Source organism: Anolis carolinensis, chromosome 6 (genome assembly GCF_035594765.1).
Source record: "Anolis carolinensis isolate JA03-04 chromosome 6, rAnoCar3.1.pri, whole genome shotgun sequence".
NCBI lineage: Eukaryota > Metazoa > Chordata > Lepidosauria > Squamata > Dactyloidae > Anolis > Anolis carolinensis.
Genome location: NC_085846.1, coordinates 116442202 through 116470036, shown reverse-complemented (window position 1 = coordinate 116470036; position 27835 = coordinate 116442202). Strand labels below are relative to the sequence as shown.

The 27835-nt window shown below is 41.8% G+C and overlaps 1 protein-coding gene and 1 non-coding gene across 3 annotated transcripts in view; both read right to left on the bottom strand.

The window, feature by feature from the left end:
- Nucleotides 1–27835, bottom strand: part of pth1r (parathyroid hormone 1 receptor) — a 164392-nt gene that overhangs the window by 13558 nt on the left and 122999 nt on the right. Inside the window, exons 3-10 of one of the 2 annotated variants that reach the window (XM_062984114.1) lie at nt 25991–26101; nt 25491–25609; nt 20724–20818; nt 18960–19146; nt 14677–14830; nt 6277–6337; nt 4338–4404; nt 1454–1548 (exon numbers count right to left, since the gene is read on the bottom strand). In XM_062984114.1, the coding sequence (XP_062840184.1) occupies nt 1454–1548; nt 4338–4404; nt 6277–6337; nt 14677–14830; nt 18960–19146; nt 20724–20818; nt 25491–25609; nt 25991–26101 (889 nt within the window). Of the gene's footprint in view, nt 1–1453; nt 1549–4337; nt 4405–6276; nt 6338–14676; nt 14831–18959; nt 19147–20723; nt 20819–25490; nt 25610–25990; nt 26102–27835 lie in introns of those variants that run through there. The other variant, XM_062984116.1, reaches the window with a different exon arrangement.
- mir460a (microRNA mir-460a) lies at nt 7392–7475 on the bottom strand. The gene has a single exon (NR_129977.1). It is a non-coding gene; the product is annotated as a microRNA mir-460a (primary transcript).

The window sequence follows — 27835 nt, the reverse complement described above, 5'->3', positions numbered from 1 at the left end:
TTGCAGGGGTCTCTGTCAACACCAGAATGGGGTAACCATGGATCTGTGATGAATGGATTGAATGAATTGTATCCTTAGGGTCTGGCTGGGGCCTGTCAAGGTCTGGCAAGGCTGAAGATACCATCCCAAAAATGGAACTTGGAAAACTGCATTATGGAGAGCAAGGGAAGGGAAGGATTTTATGAACTGTGGCAAGAAAGGTGCTGATGAGAACTGAGCACTTTGGGTGCAAACAACATATGTTTATATAATCAAAGACAACAGCTTTTTAAGTTAAAGAAATTAAACTTCTTTAACTTCTTTAAGACCGGGCTGTGGCACAGCTGGTTAGTAGCCAGCTGCAATAAATAAAGGTTTTTGAGTTCTGTTATTGATGTTTTAAAAGGTGCTTTTAGGATGTTTTTAAGATGTTTTTTAAAGATGTTTTTAAGATGTTTTAAAGATGTTTTTAAATTGTTGATTTTAGCCGGTTCTTGTAAGCCGCCCCGAGCCCTAGGAGAGTGGCAGCATATAAGTTTGAAAAATAAATAAATAAATAAATAAATCACTACTGACTAAGAGGTCATGAGTTCGAACCAGCCCAGGTCGGAGTAAGCTCCTGACCATTTAACAGTCTAGCTTGCTGTTGACCTATGCAGCCAAAAGACAGTTGCATCTGGCGAGTAGGAATTTTGGTACCACTTATGCGAGGAGGCGAATTTAACTAATTTACGACGCCATAAAATCTCCAGCAGCGTGCAGAAGAATGAGGAAGTATTCCATCAAGGACTCAGTGTCACAGTGAAGCAGCAGCTCCCCCTGTGGCCGGAATCGAGCATACCCTCATGAAGCCGGAAGTTGGAATGTTAAATTGCCTCTGTGTCTGTCTATATATGTCGTATGTCTAGTGGCATTAATGTTTGCCATGTATAGGTGTGCATTTGGGGTGAAAAGGGCAGAATATAAATACTGTAAATAAATAAACAAACACATATCTGTTTTGGAATTGATGAAGCTCCATCAGGTCTGAGTTGAATGACAGAGGTTATCCAAACAACCAAATAATGGATTACCAAAAACTCTACATAAGAGACCCTTTTCTTTATCAATTGTGTGCCAGATCTGCAGGGATGCAGCATTTGAACACTCACCTCTCTTTAGAGCATTAGGCCTGAATGGAGGATGATGGTGAATATGAATGTATGGATGAATGTTGGAGTAAATGTGATGTTTCCCCTTTATCTGTGTAACTAACTAATATATAGCTATTATAAAACCAGTGCTACTTTGGATATACCATGCCATCTTGTAATGTCACCATCTACAGCCATTTGAATGTATGAAGAATATGCAACTACACTGATGAATTGATGCAGCTTGACACTACTTAAAACAACCACGGCTCAATGCTCTTATCTCAGGCATAATTGGGACCCTTGGGAATCCCTGCCAGCTCCACAATCCCACCACTTACCTATATTGTTGCCTTGTATCACATCTCCCTGCATTGGTTTCCCGGAGTTTGGTTGCAAGGACCCGGATGATTTTGATAAAAAGGATAAAATTTGCCTGGAAGAGAACAACAGAGAAAAGAAGAAGAAAAGGAGGTCATTAGAGTTGGAGAAGATCCGTATAAACTGCATTTCAGGTTATGTTTATTCACGGTCCTTCCAATTTTTTACTGCTCTAGACATAGAACGGGGAGTGCACAAAGTATTAAAATAACTGCAAACAATAAAACAATGGGGAGCTAGCCAAACATAAATCCAAAAAAAAAAATCAAACAATTATTAATTTTAATAATAAAATAAGACCACTTCTTTTAAGGGTTTTTTCAGCAGAGGCTGGATGCCCATCTGTCGGGAATGTACTGGATGACCTTTGGGGATCCCTTTCAACTCTAGTGGATATAAACTGCCTGGGAATGTGTTGTCTCCTTCTCTGAAGGGTTTTTAAAGCAGAGGTTGGATGAATGTCTATCCATCAGGATGGATCGGATTGTACCTTGGCAGAAGGAGTTTGGACTGAATAGCCTTTGGGGTTCCCTTCCAACTCATATGATTCAGGGTATGTTGGAGTCTCTCCTTCTCTGGAGATGTTGAAACAGTGAATGGATGGCCATCTGTGAGGAAGGCTCAGATTGTATCTTCCTGAATGGTAGAAGTGGGGTGGATTGGATGACCTTTGAGGTTCCCTTCCAATGCTATGATTCAGAGTATGTTGGAGTCTCTCCTTGCCTGGATGTTCTTAAAGAGAGATTGGATGGCCATCTGTAAGGAGGGATCAGATTGTGTCTTCCTATTTGACAGAAGGAGGTTGGACTAGATGACCTTATGGTTCCCTTCCAACTATAAGATTCAGCATGTATTGGAGTCTTTCCTTCTCTGGAGATGTTGAAACAGTGAATGGATGGCCATCTGTGGAGAAGGCTTGGACTGTATCTTCCTGAATGGCAGAAGTAGGGTGGACTGGATGACCTTTCAGGTTCCCTTCCAACTCTTATGATTCAGAGTGTGTTGGAGCCTCTCCTTGCCTGGATGTCCTTAAAGAGAGGATGGATGGCCATCTGTAAAGAGGGATCGGATTGTGTCTTCCTAGTTGGTAGAAGGGGGTTAGACTAGATGACTTTTGGAGTTTCCTTCCAACTATGATTCAGGGTGTATTGGAGTCTCTCCTTCTCAGGAGGTTTTGAAACAGTGAATGGATGGCCATCTTTTGGTAGGGATCAAATTGTGCCTTCCTGAGCAGCAGAAGGGGGTTGGACTGGATGGCCCTTGGGGTTCCCTTCCAACTCTTGAATTCTATGCCATATAGGACCTCCATGATTGTGGTTGGCTTGAACAGCAATGTCATCCTTTGGTGAAGACAATCCCCAAGAGACGTGCCCAGGAATTGTTTGTTGAGAGTTTTCCAAAAGCAAATGAGTGACTGAGGAGGAGCCCTGTGGCAAGCACTTTGTTTAGTCTCTGAGCTTTTTTCTTCATTCCCAAGTGGGCCTGTCATCTCCCCCCCCCCCCCCCCCCCGCTCTCCCTTCTTTTCAGGCTCCAGTTCTTTTGCATGGCAAGATTTTCCTTTGCATCCTTTTCTTTGGGGTTGGGGAACACAATGCTTTTGCACCGAAGCAGAGAAAGAAAACGAATGCTGAGCTCCGTACCAGAGTTTGGCAGTTCTGCGCTCGGGTGAAATGAAGCAAACGCAAGCAAGATATGAAAATTACACCTTGCCTGCCCTTCTCAATTGCAAATTTCAAAGAAGGACTGAATTTGGAGTGAGTCGATGCACTACAAGAAGGGCCACCGCACCCCAAAACTCAGAAAAGTTTCTTCTAGTTGCAGGATTTGGAGAATCTGGTGCATCTAGATCAGTCATATAGGCAAACTTCGGCCCTCCGGGTGTTTTGGACTTCAACTCCCACAATCCCTAACAGCCTCCCGGCTGAAAGAAACAAGGCACCCTTTTTCAAACACTTCTTTCCATGAGACCCACATGTTGGGGTTTGTAGATGACTGATAGAAGCTCTTACATGTGCCCGTGAATCCAGAGTTGCCGTGCAGAATGATGCACCACTCAGCCTCGCAGAACAAATAACACAGGAACTTTTACTGATTCCAAGAGATCAACAGAACAATGGTATTTACATTAGTCCCTCTGTTTGCTTAAAAAAATCAACAGTTATAGGCAATCCTTTCTTAGTCCACGAGTCTGCTTCAGTGAAGACCAGCAGCAAACAAGGCCTCAGAAATAGTCAGGCCTCTCTGAGTACAGAGCCATCTTCTTTCCAGCAAGTACTCAGTCGACTCAAGCACACACACAGAGAAAGCTGTTCTAATTGGTTCTCCAGCAGCAGGATAGAAACAGTTACAAAACCAATTCCCCAGGTCCTTGCAAACTCAGCTAATCGGCTTCATGCATTTGATTTTCCAGTTAATACACATATCTTTGCAAACCATGACATGTGGAACTGTACAGCACTGCACATGTCAATGAATGGGTGTTGTTGTGCAATGCAAATATGCAATGTACAACTGTGATGCAGAACTCCTGTGCGCAACATTGTTATTTCTGCTATTCCTCTTCTGCTAGCAAAATCTGTGTGTTGCACTATGATGCATAATTCACCCCACTTGCAGAACAAATAACACAGGAACTTTTACTGATTCCAAGAGATCAACAGAACAATGGTATTTACAATAGTCCCTCTGTTTGCTTACAGAAATCAGCAGAAATAAGTGTAAGTAATGTCATGAAAATGTATTAAGAAGCAACCATAAAATAATGTAAATTCTATTTTTTTTTAAAGTGTGTAGAAACGGGGGCAATCCAGTATGCGACGAGGTCAAGAGCCTGGGCTACTCACCATCACAGCTGCAAGGATGGGCACCTGAATGAACCACTTGAAGTAGCCAGCGCTCAAATCCCAGCACCTGTGGAAAGGCAAACAACCACACAAAGTTTGTAATCCGTGCTTTCAAACTATAGTGTGCAACAATACTGGGGACCCAAGCCCATAACCAAGGGGTCAGTTTAGGGGTTCAAACCACCCACCAAAATTTTAAGGTCAGGTCAAAAAAAAATCTGGTTTACTCATAAATTGTCGAAGGCTTTCATGGCTGGGATCACAGGGTTGTTTGTGTTTTCCTGGCTGTATGGCCATGTTCCAGAAGTATTCTCTGTGGGCGAAACGTCAGGAGAAAATACTTCTGGAACATGGCCATACAGCTCGGAAAACATACAGCAATCCTGTTACTTATGAATGTTAATTGGTGAACCAAATCTCCCTGACAAGTCTATGAGAAGCAAAAATGAGAGTCGTTCCAGAACTGCAAGCACGATCTCAACCAAATTTGGATTGTTCACACTGACATTACATACCTTTCTACCAATTTAAATTGCAATAGTAGCAATAGCTGACATAGTGGAAGCAATGATAGTGGAAGCTGCCAAAATGTAAGAGCCGGAAGGCAAAGCCTAAGGCACAGGATGGGACAGGATTTGACCTGAATTGGAGGAAACTGTGGAAACTGTGACATTTGCCACTGGTTCATCTAATCCAAGGAAACCATGGAATAGGGGCAAAGAGAAGGAGCTGTGTCACTAGACTTTCTATGAAAAAGACTGTTTCTGATGAGCAAGTGAAAGCTCGATTAGTGCAAAATTTACATGCTCCATGGTCAGGGTATCTATTTCCTGTGGATAAGAAGAGGCATCTAAGGTTTCAACCCAAATGGTTCAGCAGATTTCCATGTCTAGCTTGCTCATTGCATGTACAAGGTGCGCTCTGTAAGTACGGTGTGGTGTTTGGAGAAGTTGGGGATAAAGGTGCTCATCAGAAGCTTGGTGCATGGGTTGCTAAACCATTGGTGCGATGGAAAGATGTAATAGAAATCTTCAACATATACCAAAACACAGTGTTCCATCAGAACAACTAGTGCTTGGCCGAAAACTTCTTTCTAATTCACATTGGAAAACGTTTTGATGGAACCCATCATCATGATAAAGGAAATGAGAAGAAAGCAGAAAGAAACAGAAATAAACTTCTGCTAATTATGGAAACTATTGTCCTTTGTGGCCCACAAGAATTGGCTTTAAGAGGGAACAATGATTTAGGACCTAACACCTTTGCACAATGAGGGTCATTTTGGACTAAATGGCCCATGAGGTCTCTTCCAACTCTACTATTCTATGATTCTATGATTTCAGAGCCTTGTTGAGATCTCCTGCCAGATCAGGAGACACGGATCCAAAAAGTCATCTCAGGGAGGAAAAAGTTTCAAGCCATCCCAATTTTTTTTTTCTGACTACGGACCTATTCCTTCTGTGACTTTCTAGTTACCCAGGGCACCATCAGAAGGACAAATCCAGTCGTTGCTAATGGTTAAATTGTGAAACTTGTTGCCACAAGTTGTAGGGAAAGTTGCCAACTTGGATAGCTTTAAGAGGAGACTGGATAAACCCATGGTGAAGGGGACACTAAGGATTGTTTCAGGGTATATAGCAGGCATGGGCAAATTTTGGCCCTCCAGGTGTTTTGGACTTCAACTCCCACAATTCCTAACAGCCGGTAGGCTGTTAGGAATTGTGGGAGTTGAAGTCCAAAACACCTGGAGGGCCAAAATTTGCCCATGCCTGGTCTATAGGACCCCTTTGTTTGGGAATCTCTCTCTTCATTTTTAACAGGGATGTTGTTCTCTTTTGCTCCACTCGAGAAAAACTTTCAAGGATTCCCCAAGGAAGAAGGAAGCAGGAACTTAAAAGTTTTTTTTTTCAAAAGCAAAAATTAATTTACAAGGACTTACTCTGTATCGGCTACCGTTGCCCGTAAGGTGGCCCAGACTAAGACGAACACAGCTGGCAGCCCTGGAAAGAAATGGAAAGAGCATCTGTGAGTATCCATCGTTTTCTTTTACCTTGTCTTTGGTTGCTCTCTCAGCCCTAAAGTAGTATTTCTTTTTGCACATTTTGTAGCCCTCCCCACTGTTGCTTGGAAGTTACACTGATTTTTGTCAAAGTTGGTAGAATTCGGAGACTTTCCGGAATAGCAGAGGGTTTAAAGAGTCGCAAAAGCAGAGTCCAGTCCATAGGCTGCCCTTTGCCAATCCCTATATAATCATGTTAGCCGGACTCCTATTGATATCTTTTGCATGGAATAATAATAATAATAATATTAATAATAATAATAATAATATCCTGGGTGCTCACTTGGGAGCCGTAGAGGGTTTAAGGGACCATAAAAGTGGTGTCTAGAGGCCAAATGGCTTGCATTTCGCTCATTGTTGGCATAAATGCATTAGCCAGAATCCTGCTGGTATTTTCTGCATGCTCAATATCATCATCATCATCATCATCATCATCATCATCATCATCATCAATCTTGTATGATTAATATATTATATCTAATGCACACAACAACAACAGTATCATCATCAATATCTTGAATGCCAAGTGGGAATAGTAAAGGATTTAACAGACTACAAAAATGGAGTCTAGAGGGCAAATGGCTTGAATTTTGCCCATCCCTAGTATAAATGCATGTGCCAGAATCCTGTCACTATTTTTTGCATTTTCAAGTCGTAGTAGTAGTAGTAGTAGTAGTAATAATAATATCCTGCATGCTCAAGTGGGAATAGTAGAGGGTTTAAAGGACCACATGCCCAGAGACCGTTTTACTCAGCTGCACTCTGCATATTTTTGCCCAGTCATGCATTGACTTCCACACGTGAGCAATGCATACACCCACAATTGCACAACACTGCCATTCAATGTAACACTTGCATAGCACAGCCAATGGGTAACTTGGTTGTGGAGTTTGAAGCTGTGTGACCCCGATGTAGGACTCAATCCAACGCTCTGCATCACACACAAATGCAGAGACCGCCAAGCAGAAAAGATCTGACAGTTGTGCCGCCGATGTTGACTTCTATAGCATCCACATTGTATGCGCTGTGCACCTCCAGTCCATACACACAGTGTGTACAATGCAGGTCCTATAAGGTCAGGAGATCTCGGAGGAGAGAAGCAGGCACCACATTACAGAACTGGATGGCTGTCTCACAATTTTGTTTCCCAGGATTGCTCTCTACAGATTTGGGAGGAAGATCTGAAATGTGGCTCTGGAGAAATGAAGAAACAAATTGATAGGATCTAGAGTACATCCAGCCTCAGTTTCCTTTAGATTCTTCTATGAGGGCATGGGATCCACTCCCTTTGGCCCCTTCCTTCTTCTTGGGTGTGTGGGCATCTCTTCTGTTGTGGGCACAGGACACCAGTGATGACCAGGCACTTCCTGTGGTCATCTGGGAATGAAGATCTCAAACAGATGGTAAAGTCCAGCGGGGCCAATGAAGTCTCGTCCTGGGTGGACCACAAAACTCTGACCTGTTGTTGCTGTGGGTTCATGATGGTGCCTTTGGTCATCTATGGGGCCCGTCCAGAGCATTTCTGCTCCAGACAACATCGGATGAAGACTTGCTCTAAGATGACTAAACAGTGGTTGACGTTCTTTGGATACAGTATATCATGAGATTGTTAGATTGACAATGCATTGTTAGATAGAAAGAAATGCATTGGCAGTGATTCCATTGTGTAAAATACAGTTCTAATGGACATGTGGTCACACATCTGCAGAATGTGGCTAATGATGTATTTATTATTTAAGGGACATGCTGAAAAGGCTGAGTCATGACCATGTGGCATTCATGACAAAGGATTGCATCGTTCATTTGTTCCTGGCTGATAACAAACCACCAGACAGGTATAAAAGAAGGCAAGAAATGTTCATTCTTTTTCTTGCCAATTTCTCTTGCCATCCGTCTATTGCCATTGTGTCTCTTGACTGTGTCTGTTGCCAACGTTGTGAGTATATTGCTGTATATGCCAGTGACTGACTAGATCAGGGATTCCAGATGGGTGTACATATCTGTATATAGAGCAACGGGTCAAGATTAAAAGCCTTCTGGTATTTTGGATGAAAACTGAACCTGTGAGTTTTTCTAAACAGTGAGTGGAACAAGGTCAGACTGAAGGGACCATAAGCCAGAAAATAGTAAACTTTTGCCTATGTGGCTTTGCCTCTGCATATGCCCCTCCCTTCCTGTGAGCTGGTGCCTTTCTCCAGAAAGTTCTAAGGAGAGAAGAAAGCTCAGAATAAACAAATTAGGTCACTAGTATCACTTGTGCCAAAGTAGGTGTGGAAGGTGAGGAAGACCCTCAGCCATTGGTCAAGTTTAGATAAGCCAAGGTATATATTCTTTGTTAGGTGCAACACACATTGTGGTAGCCATTTGCATTGAAGTGGGTGTGTGAGAGGCTGTTCTGCCTTCTCATAGTTATGGTAAAAATAAATTTTGCTTTTTACATCTCTCACGAGACTGGGTTTTCTGCCTGATTTCCCTTCTGAGCCAGGACCCTTTGAAGGTAATTGTCTTACAAGACGTCACAGTTATACTCTGCTGATATGGTTGGTGCTCATCTCCATTTCTAAGCCAAAGAGCCGGTGTTGTCCTCTGCAGTATTTGTATTTTCTTGCCTCTGAAGCATTCAGTCCAGTGTGCAGGGTTTCCAGGGAAGGTGTGATTGGAGAACTATTAGTCACGCACCTATCCCAGGAGAGAGATGGCATGACTTGTTGGAAATAGATAATAATGCCTTGTAAAATGAAAGGAGGTAGGAAAAGTGAAAGGATATTTTGCTAGAATCCATCAACGAAACCAGAGTCCTGAGTCTGTAAGATATGATGATCAAGAGTGGAAGTCTCCTTCTGAAAGGATATATTTTCTAACATTTTGCAGAAGAAAACCAGGACACAGATAGCCATGCAACATCAACGTGCAATCATGGTAGTAAAGGTAAGGTCAAAGATTTCCCTTGACATTAAGTCTAGTCATGTCCGACTCTGGGGGTTGGTGCGGTCTCTCCTCCATTTGGGCCAGAAATTTCAGAGACCTGGAAACCTTAGAAAGCTTTTCGCTCCTCAGTTTCCCACCCCAATTCTTAAAGAGTTTGTTTCCCTTGTGAAGTCCTTGCCAGAGATATAATCTGCACAAGGCCTGCACAGGGATGAGATAAATGGAGCTCCTTCTCGGTTTTACAGCGGGATTTTCACCCCAGAACCATCTGCCAAAAACTGGCCTCAAATGTGACAAGAGTGCAATTAGTATTAAATGAATGCAATTAACACTCATCTCCCTTTTTTATGGAGACGTGGGTGTCACACCGGACAGTAGCCAAGAAGCTCTGTATCTGGCATATAGCCTTCAATAAACAGCTTATTTGCTTATATTTTGGGGCTCCAGTGTGGTTCTGAGGTGCCTATGTAGCCTAGGGGTGCAACATTCAGGGAGATAAGGCAGAATATAAATAAAGTATAAGTAAGGTAAAGGTTTCCCCTGACGTTAAGTCTAGTCACGTCCAACTCTGGGTGCTCATCTCCATTTCTAAGCCAAAGAGCCGGCGTCGTCCATAGACACCTCCAAGGTCATGTGGCCGGCATGACTGCATGAAGCACCATTACCTTCCTGCCGGAGCGGTACCTATTGATCTACTTACATTGGCATGTTTTCGAACTGCTAGGTTGGCAGGAGCTGGAGTTAACAGCGGGCGCTCAAGCCGCTCCCAGGATTTGAACCTGTGACCTTTTGGTCTGCAAGTTCAGCAGCTCAGCGCTTTAATGCACTTCGCCACCAGGACTCCTATATTATACTACTAGCTGTGCCCGGCCACGCGTTGCTGTGGCAAAGTGGTGGTGGTATTGGTTAAAAATTGTTGTGGAATTTTTATTTGACGTTATTTGTATTTTTAAATTATTTGTATTGTAAGTTATCTTTTTATTTATTATATTTTATTATTTTCTTGTATTGTTTTTAGTTATTTTCTGTTATTATAGTATTTCATTGTATTAATTTTTTAGTGTTTTTAATTATTTTTAGTGTTTTTTATTATTTTTTATTGGGTTGCTAGGAGACCAAGTTGGAGGAGCTTAGCCTTCTAACTGGCAGCAATTGGCTAAAAGCAATTATTCCTCTCCCTCTAATTAGGACTTTATTTTTCTTTTCTTTTTGTTGTATCAACCTAGAGGCGTGGATGATGGGTTGTGTTGTCAAATTTCGAGGTTGGGAGGCCTGTAGTTTTGTTGTTTTGTGGGTCGCCATGATGCCATCACTCTTTTATATATATAGATTATTATTAGTTTTCAACTGTCCTGATTTGTCAGGAACTGTTTGGATGAATCCTCTGCCATCATGTTTAAAATGTCCCAGTTCTTCTCTTCTCCTTCCACCTTTGCCCTCAGATTGCTTCAATTGCTGCCAACTGAATTCAAAAAGCAAAATACTCTTTCCCTTCCCTGTAGGTTTAGGCAAAAGCAAACTGTTGCAGCGTCTCCTTGCTTTTGTGTTCTCCTTCATTCGTAATGTTTGGCTCCAAAATGGTATCGATTGCCAACATGTGGCCCGGTTTTCATCTGTGAAATGTTGGCGAATATTGAAATTGTTCTAAGATTCGGTCAATTGCAAGGAGGGCGGATTTAGCAACGGCTGGCTACGGACCAAGCCGCTGTGTCCTGGAGCCGAATCTTGGATTCCCAGATGGCTGGCAAGTTAACAAAGATGTTGACATTTTCTCGGTTGAAATCTGAGCACCAAATTCTGGCGCTGGAGTTGTTTTCATTCGGGGGATTTGTTGACAAGGTTAGATACAGTTTCCTGGCAGGGATCCTAAGCCAGGCTTGCAGCAGGTTTCTTTATAGCAAATGCAATTTGATGGCTGGGAAAAAAGTAATTGTTTTAGTGGATATGAAGAGGGTAAAGTGGCCATCTGTCACACCCCAATTGGTGGCCTTCTCAGGAACATCCATTTGGACTGATCTTGGAGAACGGATGCAAAATCAGGTTGGTTTTTGACCCGATTTGGAACAGCAATACTTTAATTCTTAGGCAACTCTTCCCTTTGAACAACATCCACTAAACAAGGGAAGGAAAAAAAATCTTCCATACAGCCCCAGGGTCCTTTTCTGATTATTTCATTTTTGGCATGGTTTGTGCCTCCAAAACAAAACAAAGCCCATCCAAAACATTCTCCGTCATCCCTTAGCCTTGTGTTATATGTATTTTATGTGTTTTCTTGTTCTGTTTTAATCCTGTTGTACCTTGCCTTGAGCGCAAGAAGGCAGGTAATTAATAATAATAACAACAATAATGATACTTACTTCTCTCCTCAATGTTGAGTGGTACAATGGGTCACTGATATTAAAAACCCCTGGTAGATACCCAAAATCTGTGTATGCTCAAGTCCCATTATATATATACAGTAGAGTCTCATTTATCCAAGCCTCACTTATCCAAGCCTCTGGATTATCCAAGCCATTTTTGTAGTCAATGTTTTCAATATATTGTGATATTTTGGTGCTAAATTTGTAAATACAGTAATTACAACATAACATTACTGTGTACTGAACTGCTTTTTCTGTCAAATTTGTTGTATAACATGATGTTCTGGTGCTTAATTTGTAAAATCACAACCTAATTTGATGTTTAATAGGCTTTTCCTTAATCCCTCCTTATTATCCAAGATATTCGCTTATCCAAGCTTCTGCTGGCCCGTTTAGCTTGGATAAGTGAGACTCTACTGTATATTCATTTCTACAGCATAGGAATGGATATCAGATGAGATTTTTTCAACTTTATTGAATGTTTAAACTCTTGTTGTGTTATCTATTAATTATGTCGTGGCCAGTTTTATAATTTTTAAATTGGATATGTTTGTGGTGGGATGATTATGATTATTTTTATGCTCTGCAATGTTTTTCGTTACCTGTTTGTTTGCCGCTTTGCGTCCCGATAAAATAAAACAAACAAACAAATAAATAATATGGTGTAAAGAATGGTGTTCCTTATATAAAAATAGAAAATATATATCAAAGTCTTCTTTTCTTTCCACTGAGATATTTTCTTTTTTTGGGGGGTGGGGAGCAACTTGGCATTAACTTTATTTTATCTTCAGTATAATTTTAAGTACATAAGAATGCCAAGTTCTTGCATGGGAGACCACCAATTAATCTGGTGCCGTAGGGGCCGCGGTGGCACAATGGCTCAAACCCTTGTGCTGCTAAACTGCTGACCTGAAGTTTGGCAGTTTGAATCCGCTGGATGGGGTAAGCTCCCGCTGTTAGCTCTAGCTCCTGCCAACTTAGCAGTTCGAAAACATGCAAACGTGAGTAGATAAATAGGTACTGCTTTGGTGGGAAAAGGCAAAAAGACACTCCAAGGAGTCATGTCAATGAAATGACTAGGAGGTGACAGCATGGAAATGGAAATGGAGAAGAGTATCTCCCCAGAGCCAGCGATGAGCATCGCTCCCAAAGCCGGAAATGAAAGGAGAAGCCTTTGCCTTTGTCTGTGTATGTGTATCTCGTTGTATTGTAACAAGGCATTGAATGCTTGCCTGTATCTGTTTACACTGCTCTGAGTCCCCATGGAGAGAAGGATGGGATATAAATAAAGTGTTGTTGTTGTTGTTGTTGTTGTTGTTGTTGTTGTTGTTATTATTATTATTATTATTATTATTATTATTATTATTATTAGGTGATATTTCAGAAGAAAGAATGGGCAAAACCAGTTCTGAGTCTCCCTTGCCTAAGGAAACCCTATAGAATTCATTGGATCCCCATAAGTCAACAGTTTGAGTTCAAGACAAGACTGTGTCCAGACTATCAGCAGCATTCTTTCCTAAAAGGGAATCTTGTCCATTTTAGTTCTCATCTTATTGTTACTTTGCAATATTCAAATCCCCGTTTTCATGCAGCTGCACATTTTTGGCCATGGAGTAATGTCTATATTAAGTCCACATAAGATGAGTTCCATATGAGTGATGGCTGTAGATTTGGGTGTAGGTTCTCAGGCAGTTACATATCACCACCTCCAATGTAGCACTTGGCAAAATTGAATTACGGAAACAGAGCTCATATTGACAAATACGTTCTTAGATGAATAGTATTGGGGTTCATCATAAGCATGGTGCAACACAAGCAACACTTGATGACATAGAAGATGATCTAGCGCATGGCCATCCCGCTGTCGTCCTACATTGCCATTTAAGTCTCTTCCAAGGGTGGAATTAATTGCAAGCATGCATCCAGCTTGTTCCAGAACTCATCTTTTTTGGTATCAGTGCAGCCAATCTGTGGTGCATAGCATGAGATGATATGGGGCCAGGCTGTGGCGCAGCTAGTTAGTAGCCAGCTGCAATAAATTACAACCAACCGAGAGGTCATGAGTTCGAAGCCTGGGTCAGATTGAGTGCCGACCATTAGATAGTCTAGCTCGTTGTTTACCTAAGCAACCCGAAAGACAGTTGCATCTGTCAAGTAGGAAATTTAGGGACTGCTTATGCAGGGCGGCTAATTTAACTAATTTACGTCAGCCTGTGTGCCGGCAGATGAGGAAGTACTCCATCAAGGACTCGGCGTCACAGTAGATGATGAAGCAACAGCTCCCCCTGTGGCCAGAATCGAGCATACCCTCATGAAGCCAGAAGCTGGATTGTGTTAAATAGCCTCTGTGCCTTTGTCTGTGTGTGTCGCATGTCTAATGGCATTGGAAGTTTGCCATGTATATGTACATTGTGATCTGCCCTGAGTCCCCAGTATTAATAAATGCTGCAAATAAATAAATAAGATAGTATGCAATATCTGAGTTGGATGTTTCTTGAAGTCCATGTGTTAAGCTCCACATCCAAGTATTAAACATCCCAGTAAAGTCACGTGAAATGCTTTGACCTTGTCAGAGTAATTCGCAGCGTAGCAGCAGTTGTATGTTGTCAATGGAGCGCAGAACGAAGAGACGTCAGAAACGATGTTAAAAATATATACAAAGCTTTACTTTACAAAACAAACAGAATTGCAGACGAACACAGGCTTGGCTTTCACTCTAGGCAGACGCAAACTCAGAACAGAGAAAGATCTCAAGTGAACACAATCAGTAATGTACAAACACACTTGAGTCTGGATACTCCCAAGGTTCCAGCCACACATCAAGGTCAACACAGCTTCTCAGTCATTAACTCTTTACAGATTATAGCATACTCTGGATGATGCAACCTGTATGCAATACATGCCAGACACAAATTTCATTTAAACACTAACAAAACACAAATCCCACATTAACAGACCTATTGATAAGGACGGAAGGTGAACGGAGACTCACCCCAACCGAAGAAGGTTAATCCCCAAAGATACTTCTTCTCCGAGAAGAATGCCATGAAGATGAGGCTGTGGAGGTAGAGGCCTTCCACCAGGATCCAGTAGTAGTTGGTGGCCAGGAAGTAAAGGAACAAGGTCACGGCTACCTTGCAGCCCACCTGCGGAAAGAGAGGGAGGGGTCAGACACATAGTCTCTGGGCATAGGAATGCTGCTGTATGTCTATGCAATGTCACAGACTTATGGAGATCTTGGGAAAGTCACAGTCAAACCCTTCTGAACCAATCTTGTCAAGACATCCCCAGAGTTGCCTTAGGGCAGTGATGGCCAACCTATGACACGCGTGTCAGCACTGACATGCCTAGCCATTTTTGCTGACACGCTGCCGCATGGAGATTGATTGGATGACTATGTCTTTTGTGGCCAAATTTGGTGTAATTTGGTCCAGTGGTTTTGTTGTTTACTCCATGGGAATTAAGCACATTACATATATATATATATATATATATATATATATATATATATATATTCATTCTGGAGCCTCCGGTGGCTCAGTGTGTTAAAGCACTGAGCTGCTGAACTTGCAGACCAAAAGGTCCCAGGTTCAAATCCGGGGAGTGGAGTGAGCACCCGCTGTTAGCTTCAGCTTCTGCCAACCTAGAAGTTCGAAAACATGCAAATGTGAGTAGATCAATAGATACCGCTCCAGCGGGAAGGTAACGGTGCTCCATGCAGTCATTCCAGCCACATGACCTTGGATGTGTCTACGGACAACGCCGGCTCTTCGGCTTAGAAATGGAGATGAGCACCAACCCCCAGAGTCGGTCACGACTGGACTTAACGTCAGGGGAAAACCTTTACCTTTACTAATATCATTCTATTATTATTGTAGTATATTGTTATATTATTACTATTATATTATTATTATGTTATTCATTATTCATGACTTCATTGAAACTACAACCGAGAGAAATCAGCGTGGAAACTGCAAGAGGTACCATAGATGGTTGTACATGGAAATAATTTTAGTAAACAGTTTTTGATTTATTAAATAGTTATATATTACAATTGTATATTTTTGTTATTTAAACTATATATATTGTGAAATTATGGTTTTACTTCTCAAAGTGACACACCACCCAAGTCATGCTAGGTTTTTTGGTGAATTTTGACACACCAAGTGCAAAAGGTTGCCCATCATTGCCTTAGGGCAGAGGCGGTTCTACCACCAGGCAAACTAGGCACTTGCCTGTGGCGCCATGTTGTTGGGGGCGCCATCGAGGCAACTCCTGTCTCCTGCAGCAGAAAGGAGCCTAGGAAGACAATATGGTTTTTGGAAAGCCTGTGAAGTAAGTATTGCTTATCTTACCTAACTTGGGTGAATTAATTTAATGCATACACACTTATTTAATTGAATGTTCATTTTCTACTGTTACTTTTTAATTTATGGAGCTTGTTTTAATTCATAGGTGAGCCACTTTTGTCCCCATTTATGAGAAAGGAGGGAAATTGTTAAATAAGTCCTAGTACCTTCATTTATAAGTAGAGTTTCCCGAGGATTAAAGTTTTAACACCTGTATGCAACTATTTAGTTTAGCAAAGATATAGAATCTACACTTTCTAATGGATGTGCAAGGCAGAGATGGCAGTAATGAATGTCCAGCACTTCTGGAAAATGTCAGTTTGAGAAAATCTGACATACATTGTCAGAAATAGTTGTACTGATTCAGACTACTGGGTCATCCAACTCCTCCTCTGTAGGAAGTCTAGGAAGCAAGGCAAGTGGGGCTTCCTCCCTGGGGGCATCCTTGTTTGGGGGGTGTTACTTGGCCCTGATTGTTTCCTGTCTGGATTTCCCATTTTCAGAGTGTTGTTTATTTAGGCTTTTCCTTAATCTCTCCTTATTATCAAACATTTTTGCTTATCCAACACTTTTATTTTTCAGTGATTGGGTTTTTGGGGGGGGGGGGAGGGCGCCAAAATTTCTGTTTGCCTACACTTGAAAATTACCTTGGACCGGCTCTGCCTTAGGGTCACCATATGCCAGGAATGACTTCAAGGCATACAAACGACAAATACATAGAGGAACTTGAGGCATGTATGCTTGGAATGTCAGGCTCTAAATACATACAAATCAAGCCATATTATGCATTGGATAAAAGAAGGATGGAAACAGGTTCACCTAAAAGCAGCCGAGAAAGAAGTGTGAGATTTGATCCACAGTGCCACCTAGCGGTGAAGGCCACTGGGTATCAATTGATGTTGGGTATAAAATATTACGTATTTAAGTAACGCTAGGACTGGGTTGCTGTGAGTTTTTCGGGCTGTATAGCCACGTCCAAGCAGCATTCTCTCCTGATGTTTCACCTGCATCTGTTGCTAATGGCATCTCCAGAGGTTCTGTTGGCAGTGAGGCAAGTGGAGTGTGTATATACCTGTGGAATGTCCAGGGTCTCTGTTTAAAGCAAGTGTGAATGTTGCAATGACCAAGCTTGAATAGCATCGCATAGCCATGAATTTGCAAAGCCAGTCACTGAAGGAATCTGCATAGAGGTTGCCTGGCTGTTGTTGCTTGTAGACATCCTCCGTTTGGGAGGTGTTAACTGGCCCTTGATTGCTTGCTGTCTGGAGTTCTGCTTCTGAGTGGTGTTCTTTATTTACTTGGTCTTGGTTCTGGTTCACACTTGCTTTAAACAGGCAAGGTTTCTTTCTTTCTCCCACCTTGGACATTATTCCACAGGTATACATAAAACTCCATTTGCCTCACTTCCAAAAGACCTCTGAAGATGCCGGTCACAGATGCAGGCAAAACGCCAGGAGACAATGTTACTGGACCATGGCCCTACAGCACAAAAAACTCACAGCAATCCTGTGATTCTGGCCATGAAAGCCTTCGAAATAATAATAATAATAATAATAATAATAATAATAATAATAATAATAATAATAAAGAAAAAAGTTTGGATCATTGATGTCGCCATCCCAGGTGACAGTTGCATTGACGAAAAACAACAGGAAAAACTCAGCCACTATCAGGACCTCAAGATTGAACTTCAAAGACTCTGGCAGAAACCAGTGCAGGTGGTCCCGGTGGTGATGGGCACACTGGGTGCCGTGCCAAAAGATCTCAGCCGGCATTTGGAAACAATAGACATTGACAAAATTACGATCTGCCAACTGCAAAAGGCCACCCGACTGGGATCTGCACGCATCATCCGAAATACATCACACAGTCCTAGACACTTGGGAAGAGTTTGACTTGTGATTTTGTGAAAGGAAATCCAGCATGTCTATCTTGTTTGCTATGTCATACAATAAAATAATAATAATAATAATAATAATAATAATAATAATAATAATAATAATAATAAATCACACAATCCTAGACACTTGGGAAGTGTTTGACTTGTGATTTTGTGATATGAAATCCAGCATATCTATCTTGTTTGCTGTGTCATACAATAATAATAATAATAATAATAATAATAATAATAATAATAATAATAATAATGTTTATAAACCCTTTCACCGTCTCTGCCAAAGAGTGATTGTTGCCTCACTAAACTACAACTCCCAAGATCTCATAGCATTGAGTCATCCAATTCAAGTGGTATCATGCCGGTCACAGATGCAGGCAAAACGTCAGGAGAGAATGCTACTGGAACATGGCCATACAACCCAGTACTTCTGGCTATAAAAGCCTTCGACAACACTAGTAAAAGGTAATGGTTTCCCCTGACGTTAAGTCCAGTCGTGACCGACTCTGGGGGTTGGTAGTCATCTCTAAGCCGAAGAGCCGGCGTTGTCCATAGACACCTCCAAGGTCATGTGGCCATTGGCATGACTGCATGGAATGCCGTTACTTTCCAGCTGGAGCGGTACCTATTGATCTACTCACATTTGCATGTTTTTGAACTGCTGGGTTGGCAGAAGCTGGTGCTAACAGCAGGTGCTCACTCCGCTCCCCAGATTTTAACCTGGGACCTTTCGGTCTGCAAGTTCAGCAGCTCAGTGCTTTAACACACTGAGCCACCAAAGGCTTCGACAACACTAGAACTGCGTAATAGTTTCAATTGTATGTCTGTGACATTTTCTGCCCAAGAATGGTGGTGCATCCATAGCATTGAGTTAGGGTCATTAAAGTCGTGTCCAACTGGATTGATTCTACTGTGTAGATGCACCTTTGGATCCAGACTATGGGTTTATCTGGGGATAAGTTTCGCACCGTTGTCCCCTTCTTGTTCTATCCATGGCACTTGGGTTCAGGGCAACAGGAAGGTGACACTCACAAGGGAAGATTTGTCTGCCGGAGGCGCCTCGGTGATGGACTTAAAGTCCTCTTCTGAGATGCGCTCCGTCTCCTCCAGCGCGGAGCCCGAGTAGAGCACGGCGTCCTTCACGAAGATGCTGATGGCCCGGAGCATGAAGGAGACAAAGAGGTGCATGTGGATGTAATTCCGTGTACAGTGCAAGCGCCTGGAAGGAGGAGAGAAGCGGAGAATCAGCATCAAAAAGGACCACTCAAGGTGTCCCTTAGTCATGAATGTCACAACCCAAAAATGCATCCATAAGATTTCTAATCCTGAGATGGACAACTTTTGCTTCTGTGGTTCACATGGCCCATGTCCATCTTGTTCAGGCATAGGCAAACTTGGTCCCTCCAGGTGTTTTGGAATTCAACTCCCACAATTCCTAACAGCCTACCGGCTGTTAGGAATTGTGGGAGTTGAAGTCCAAAACACCTGGAGGGCCCAAGTTTGCCCAGGCCTGAGCTTATTCATATCCTTCTTGAATTATCTTGTCCAGAACTGGACACAAGGTTATTCTAGATGAGCTCTAACCAAAGCAGAACAGAGTGGGACTAAGACTTTTCTCCATCTAGACACTATACAGCCTGGGTTGCTGTGAGTTTTCCGGGCTGTGTGGCCATGTTCCAGAAGCATTCTCTCCTGACGTTTCACCCACATCTATGGCAGGCATTCTCAGAGGTAGTGAGGGTATATGGAGAAACTAAGCACGGAACGTCCAGAGTGGGAGAAAGAACTCTTGTCTGTTGGAGGCAAGTGTGAATGTTACAATTAATCACTTTGATGAGCATTGAAAAGCCTTGCAGTTTCAAGGCTCAGCTGATTCCTGCCTGAGGGAATCCTTTGTTGGGAGGTGTTAGCTGGAAATCTTTTATAGAGAGGTATTATCACCAGATAATACCTCCCAGAAAAAGGATTCTCCCAAGCAGGAATCAGCCTGGCCCTGAAGCCGAAAGGCTATTCAATGCTAAACAAGGGGGCCAATTGCAACATTAATACTTGTCTCCAACAGGCAAGAGTTTCTCCCACCCGGGACATCATTCCACAGATATACAAACCCCACTTGCCTAGTTTCCAGCAGACCTCAACAACCTCTGAAGATGCCTGCCATTGAAGTGGGTGAAATGTCAGGAGAGAATGCTTCTGGAATATGGCCATGAAAACTCACAGCAACCGACCATGAAAGCCTTCGACAACACACTATACAGGCTGTCCCTGAGTTACAAACAAATCTGGGGAGCGGGATGAGCTCCCGCTGTTAGCCCCAACTTCTGCCAGCCTAGCAGTTCGAAAACATGAAAATGTGAGTAGATCAATAGGTACTGCCTTAGCGAGAAGGAAGGTAACAGTGCTCCATGCAGTCATGCTGGTCATATGACCTTGGAGGTGTCTACGGACAATGCCGGCTCTTCAAATTAGAAATGGACATGAGCACCAACTCCCAGAGTCAGACACAACTAGACTTCATGTCAGGGGAAAACCTTTATTTTTACCTACATATATGATTAAAAATGTACCTGTTAAAAATGTACTTAAAAATGTACCTGTTCTGACTTACATACAAGTTCAACTGAAGAACAAACCTACAAAACCTCTCTTGTTCGTAACTGGGGGACTGCCTGTACTTTTATTGATGTAGCCTAGAATCGCATTGGCCTTTTCAGCTGCCTCTGCCTTTGCCATAGATGTGCACACATCCGCATACATGGATGAAGAAATGATGGAGACGGAATTGAAACTGCTTACCTGAAATAGCCCAGGATAAGAACAGCAATGGTTAGGGAGGTCAAGGAGATGGAGTAGCCCACAGTATAAATCACATAGAGGCGGTGGAAGATTTCCTGCAGGAGACATGAGGGCAGTTGCTTGTTTTTTTGTGACTTCAAATCAACTCCAACTGTGGCTCAGTGCTAAGGAATCCTCTGAGTTGTAGTTTGGCTTTCATGGGCACAGAAGGCTCCAGACCTTATCAAACTACATCTCCAAGGATGGAAGTGCATCAAGCAGTGTCCAAATACACTAATTTTACCTGGCAGATGCAGATCAAGAGACTTCTAAATGGACCATAAGCCAGAAAATAGTAAACTTTTGCCTATGTGACTTTGCCTCTGCATATGCCCCTCCCATCTTGTGAGCTGGTGCCTTTCTCCAGAAGGTTCCAAAACCAAAAGTTAGCTTGAAATCAACAAGTGAGGTCACAGGTATCACTTATACCAATGATGGGCAACCTTTTGCGCTTGGTGTGTCAAAATTCACCAAAAAATCTAGCATGACTTGGGTGGTGTGTCACTTCGAGAAAAAACCCGTAATTTCACAATATGTATAATTTAAATAACAAAAATGTATAATTGTAATATATAACTGTATTTAATAAATCAAAAACTATTTACTACCATTATTTCCATGTACAACAATCTATGGTACCTCTTGCAGTTTCCACACTGATTTCTCTCTATTCTAGTTTCAATGTAGTCATGAATAATGAATAATATAATAATAATATAATAGCAATAATATAATATACTGCAATAATAATAGAATAATAATAGAATGATATAATGATAATCTCTCTCTCTCTCTCTCTCTCTCTCTCTCTCTCTCTCTCTCTCTCTCTCTATCTATATATATATATATATATATATATATAAATGTAATGTGCATAATTCCCATAGAGTAAACAACAAAACCACTGGACCAAATCGCATCAAATTTGGCCACAAAAGACATAGTCATCCAATCAATCTGCATGTGGCAGCGTGTCAGCAAAAATGGCTAGGCGTGTCAGTGTTGACACGCGTGTCATAGGTTGGCCATCACTGACTTATACCAAAGTAGGCGTGGAAGGTGAGGAAGACCCTCAGCCATTGGTCAATTTTGGATAAGCCAAGGTATATATTCTTTGTTAACTGCGCACATATTGCGGTGGCCATTTGTATGGTACGGGATGCATTGAAGTGGGTGTGTACGGCTGTTCTGCCTTCTCATGGCTATGGTGAAAATAAACTTTGCTTTTTGCATCTCTCACGAGACTGGGTTTTCTGCCTGATTTCCCTCCTGAGCCAGGACCCATGAAAGGTAATTGTCTTACAAAATAATATTTCTGGTGTTGTATTGGCGCTGGAGGAGAGCTCCCCACACTCGGATATCTAACCTCAATCCGATTACATCAGAATCCCCCAAACCTGGGAAGTAGGAATGTTTTCCTGGCCGCATTCCCTGCCGGAGCATGGAGTTTGCCAATGTTAATCTATTCAGAAACTAAATAAACACTGGAGGCAGCAGCTACAGCCGGTGGAGCTTGAATGGTGCATGTGAGAAAGAGAGAAAGAGAGTATGCTTTCTCCTCATCCAGTTGCTGATCCTTGAGCATTGCAAAAGACTACTGAAGGCGGGTGCAAAATCTATTAGGATTGGCCCATGAAAACTGAAGAGCACTCCTACTCCACTCATGGTTGTGTAGAAAAAAAGAAACATAGGATCATAGAGTTGGAAGAGACCCCCATGGCCATCCTTTCTAGTCTATTGTTTGATGCAGCATCTCTAACCAAAGCATCCCCAGCAAACATTTTAAACATCAAATACTTGTTGAAATAAATAAGTATTTACTATCAGCAGAAGGAGAATCCGAAAACCATAGTTGGAAGGGACCAACCCCATCTTGCTCTGTAGGAATGCACAACCTAAGCCCTCCCAACAGACGGCCATGTAGCCTCTTTTCAGAGAAGGAGATTCTGTTGGACTCCAAAGCAGAATAGAGTGGAGTTATGACTTCCCTCAACACGGATATTATAATCCCATGAATGTAGCCTAGATTCGCATTGGCCTTTTTAGCTGCTGTATCACAATGTTGACTCATGATCAACCCGTGGTCTACTAAGACTCCCAAATCTCTTTCACATTAATCTATGTGCCATAAACTGGAATATCTCATGAAAATTATATATATAGTAGAGTCTCACATGCAGTCATGCCGGCCAAATGACCTTGGAGGTGTCTATGGACAATGCCTGCTCTTTGGCTTAGAAATGGAGATGAGCACCAACCCCCAGAGTCAATCATGACTGGACTTAATGTCAGGGGAAACCTTTACCTTTATCTAGAGTCTCACTTATCCAACCTTCGCTTATCCAACGTTCTGGATTATCCAACTCAGTCTTCCTCCTGCCCAGATCCACAGCTGTTTCTCTAGGCAGCACGAACTGAACTTTATATGAATTTAACTTCTGACAATGTTGTTATTGTAAGTTCATTTTATACAATTCTATCTTTATTTGTAGCCAGTTTTTAGGAGTCAAATGTTTTTGTAGTCAATGTTTTCAATACATTGCAATGTTTTGGTGCTAAATTCGTAAATACAGTAATTACTACATAACGTTACCGTGTATTGAACTGCTTTTTCTGTTGATTTGTTGTTGTATAACATGATGTTTTGGTGCTTAATTTGTAAAATCATAACATAATTTGATGTTTAATAGGCTTTTCCTTAATCCCTCCTTATTATCCAACATTTTTGTTTATCCAACATTCTGCCGGTTGTTTATGTTGGATAAGCGAGACTCTACTGTGTATATTATATATATATAAATATTGCACTTCATACTTAATCTGCTAAGACTCCTAGACTCTTTTTACATCCCCTTCTCTCATCCAAGTTAAACACACCCAGGGCCAGAATATCAAAGCAGAAAATCCCACAATGTGTGGTTTGAACTGGGTTATCTGAGTCCACGCTGCTATATATTCCAGTTCAAAGCACATAATGTGGGATTTTATTCAGCTGTATGGAAGGACCCCCAGTTCTCTTAGTGATCTCCATCACACTACAGCATCTATCCACTTTAAATCTAGTTGCTATTTCCTCCAGAATTCTGGGGTTTGTAGTTTAGTGAGGCCTAGGACCTCTTTGGCTGAGCATTTTAAAGGCCTTTTTCTAAACTACAAGTCCCAGAATTCTGCAGGAGGCAGCAACCTGATTTAAAGTGGATAGATGCTCTAATGCAGGGGTCCCCAAACTAAGGCCCGGGGGCCGGATGCGGCCCTCCGAGGTCATTTACCTGGCCCCCGCCCTCAGTTTTATAATATAATATATTGTATATACATATAATATTGATAATAATATTATAATGTAATACAATATAACACTAATAATAATACCATATAATAATATTAATTATATATTCTATATTACATATAATATTACTAATAATATTACAGTATAGTGGTATAGTTCAACAAAGTAATATATAATGGTAATATTGTGCTATGCTAATAATATAATATATTGTATGTACATATAATTTGTAAGCCACTGAGTCCCCTTTGGGGTGAGAAGGGTGTGATACAAATGTAGTAAATAAATGCAGTAAATAATAAATAAATAAATAAATACATTTTAGACTTGGGCTCACCCAAAGTCTGAAATGACTTGAAGGCACACAACAACAACAACAACAACAACAACCCTAATTAATTTGACTATCTCATTGGCCAGAAGCAGGACCACACTTCCCATTGAAATCCTGATAAATTTATGTTGGTTAAAATTGTTTTTATTTTTAAATATTGTATTGTTCTTTCATTGTTGTTGTTGTTGTTGTTTTTGCACTACAAATAAGACAAATGCAGTGTGCATCAGAATTTGTTTGCATTTTTTTCAAATGATAATCCGGCCCCTCAACAGTCTGAAGGATTGTGGACCGGCCCTCAGCTTAAAAAGTTTGGGGACCCCTGCTCTAATGTGATGAAATCCTCATGAGTCATAAAGTCTTTAATTACACAAGGTAACATGATTTTTGTTCCTGGGTTATAAATGTCATTTCCTAATCAGTTCTATCATAAAGACATGGGAAAAGTTTACTAAACTGCAAAAACTTTGTCTTTGTGGCAGGGACATTATCCTGCAGCACATTTTGCTCTAGTTTTTCATTGAATATTTCATCCTTGAGTCTCACCCAATTCAACCTAATTTGTGGCAGCCACAAAAACAAAGTTGCTGGAGTAGAATAACTACTTTCAAAGTAAGTAACACACAATTAAATTGGAAATAAGACTTTCAAACCAGGAACAGAAAATGTTTCCAATATGATGAATCTAGGATGCCAGATAACAACAACAACAACAACAACAACAACAACAACAACAACAACAAACCCAATAAAAAATCTTGGTTTTTAGGCTTGTTTCTGGGGTTCTTTGGAACCCAATTTAGAAAATGATATTAGACGGATCACATCAGCTCTAGTTTTTCAGATAAGGTTATCATGGTTTTCTATGGGCAAGCCGACACAGACTGATAGATACCATATGTTATGTATCTCAAAAACTAGAACAGATGCAGGAAAACTGGTGCCATTTTTGGAATCAGCAGATCAAATATACTCAGAAACAGGGATAACATTGGAGGTACCAAAATGTGTGTTGGCCATTGTAGCAGTAGTAGAAGTAGTAGTAGTAGTAGTAGTAGTAGTAGTAGTAAAATGCACAATGGGAATATTGCATTTCCATTTCCCATACCTTTTGCCTTGTGTCAATGGGGAAGAACTTGGCACATTCACTGTAGTTGGCCCAGGTGAGGTTGACGCTGGGCACCTGGACCCAGCTCCCATTCCGGTCACACTGCCGGTGGGCATGGCCTAAGGAAGGAGGCAAGAAAATGAGAGTTTAAACATGGCAATGGGTCAGAGATTAACTTCCTGCTAAAGCTTGGTCCATAAACACAGCAGAATTTGGTGGGCAGGAGCCAATGGGATCTCAAAATGGAAGAATGGTGCCTTTTCAGCCTACAAGTATCCAAGTGTACTAATATGGAGTCATGGTTTGGGCATTGGACTATGACTCCGGTGACCAGGGTTTGAATCCTTGCCCAGCCATGGAAACCTATGGTGTGACCTCAGCCACAGAGGAAGACCATGGCAAAGGTCCTCTGAACAAGCCTTGCCAAGAAGACCCCATGATAGGTTCATCTTCTTTGGTCTGGCTGGGTCAAAATATCTGCCCCACATCGAGGGATTCACCTTTGTGGTTGAAGTCAAAGATGTAATCTGGGCACGGCATGGAGACCAATGTCCCTGGAGCACTTTCCGGCCAACAGATGAGGGTGTCCCATTCTGGAACACAGTACCCTTCTGCAAGAGAAAAACAGAGAAGAAACAACTGTGATGATAGAACATGGACCTGAACCAGAGTGGAAACGTCTTCAAATTCACTACAATAGCCAACTGTTAGGAAAGAAGGGTAGCCACGGAATCAGACATTTTTGGCCACTCTTGATGTACAGTTGGCCTTCTGACTTGGGAGTTCCACTTTTGTGGACTTATTTATTCATGCATTACAGTCAAATGTTCTCTAGGTCCTTCAGTGTGACTCTGTGATTAATTTCTGGTGGAAACTGAGCACAGAGTTGTGCAGGAGAACCTAGCACTTTCACAGAGAACACTTCTGGTTATTTGGCACAATCTTGTGATCAACTCCCAGAAAACCTTGACCAAACAGTTGTGCTGGAGGATTTAGAGATCCCTATAAAACAAAAAATGCATTTTTATTTGCAAGTTTGCCACTTTTATGGGGAGCTTTTGCCCTAACTCCAGTGAACACGGGGACTGAGTGTATTTCATGAAGGAATTACCACGAAACTCATTCACTGGTGAACAGGTGAAATTCAGCCTAGCATTGAAGCTTAGAAAATATAAGTTTTTGGATGAGTGCTTTCAGAATCTTCTAGTTTTCCAGGGACTGTGGGTCTTGCAGTCCCCAAATGTAACATTTCCAAGAGTTGCTCCCAGTTGCTGTTTAGAGGGTCGGATGCTAATGGGGTGCCTTATTCCAAGAAGGTTTCCTTTTCCGAGAAGGGCGGCTGAAGGCTCTGTTTAGCAGCCTTCCCCAATTGCCTGGAAATGACGATGGAGGCGGATGCCCTGCGAGATAGAGTGAGGATGAGGTTTGCAGGAAAGGGTACAGAGAGTCTTCAGGAAACACTGCCCTCCTGTTCCCCTTCTCCGCAAGGTACCCTTGGCTTGGCAGTGCCCACGTCTTCCCACTTTTGGGATGCGAACAGGAGGGCAGTGTTTGGGTTCTCAAGATTCCTGAGGAAGACGTCGCTGTCCGCAGCCATTGCCTTGGGCCAGATGTTTGTTTTTTCAGATGCTCATTGCTCTCCTGGGCTCTCAAAAGCAGCTGGTGAAGGGACAAGAAAATTCTTCCCCGCACCCTGTGCTGGATAGGAAGGAATCGCTGAATATCTTACGGTAATCTTCAGAAGCTTTGGGGCGCTTGAACCCATCACCAAAAGTAGAGCTGGTTGGGTCTTTTTTGTGTTTTGGCTCTGAGATTGGAGCGTGGTGTAAATATACCCACATTTGGAAATATACAATACACAATAAACTATTTAGAACCAGAATTTGCAACCATAAGTGGAAGTATAGGATGCATAACTACAATGGTAAAGAATGGGAGGCACAAACACAATGCAAACTATGGGACGTGCAACTGCAATTGCAAAGTATGGGATGCCCAAGCACAATGCCAACTATGGGATGCATAACAGTAATGCAAAGTATAGGATAGACTACTGCTTCTTGAACTGTGGGTCCCAACCTCAAATGGGGTCCCCTTCATTCAATGTTAGGGTCACCCTCACAATAAAATATTTCTGTTTTGGATATTACACATATCTGTTAGGAACAACATGCAGTGTTTGCAGTGACTCTGAAGAAGATGCTTCAGATGTACTTCATAAAAAGTAAAATCAGCCTGTTTAGCAAGCCTTGCCTATGCTGGTTTGATATCAATACATGATTGATTTTTATACCTATTTTATATACAGTAGAGTCTCACTTATCCAACATTCACTTAGCCAACAT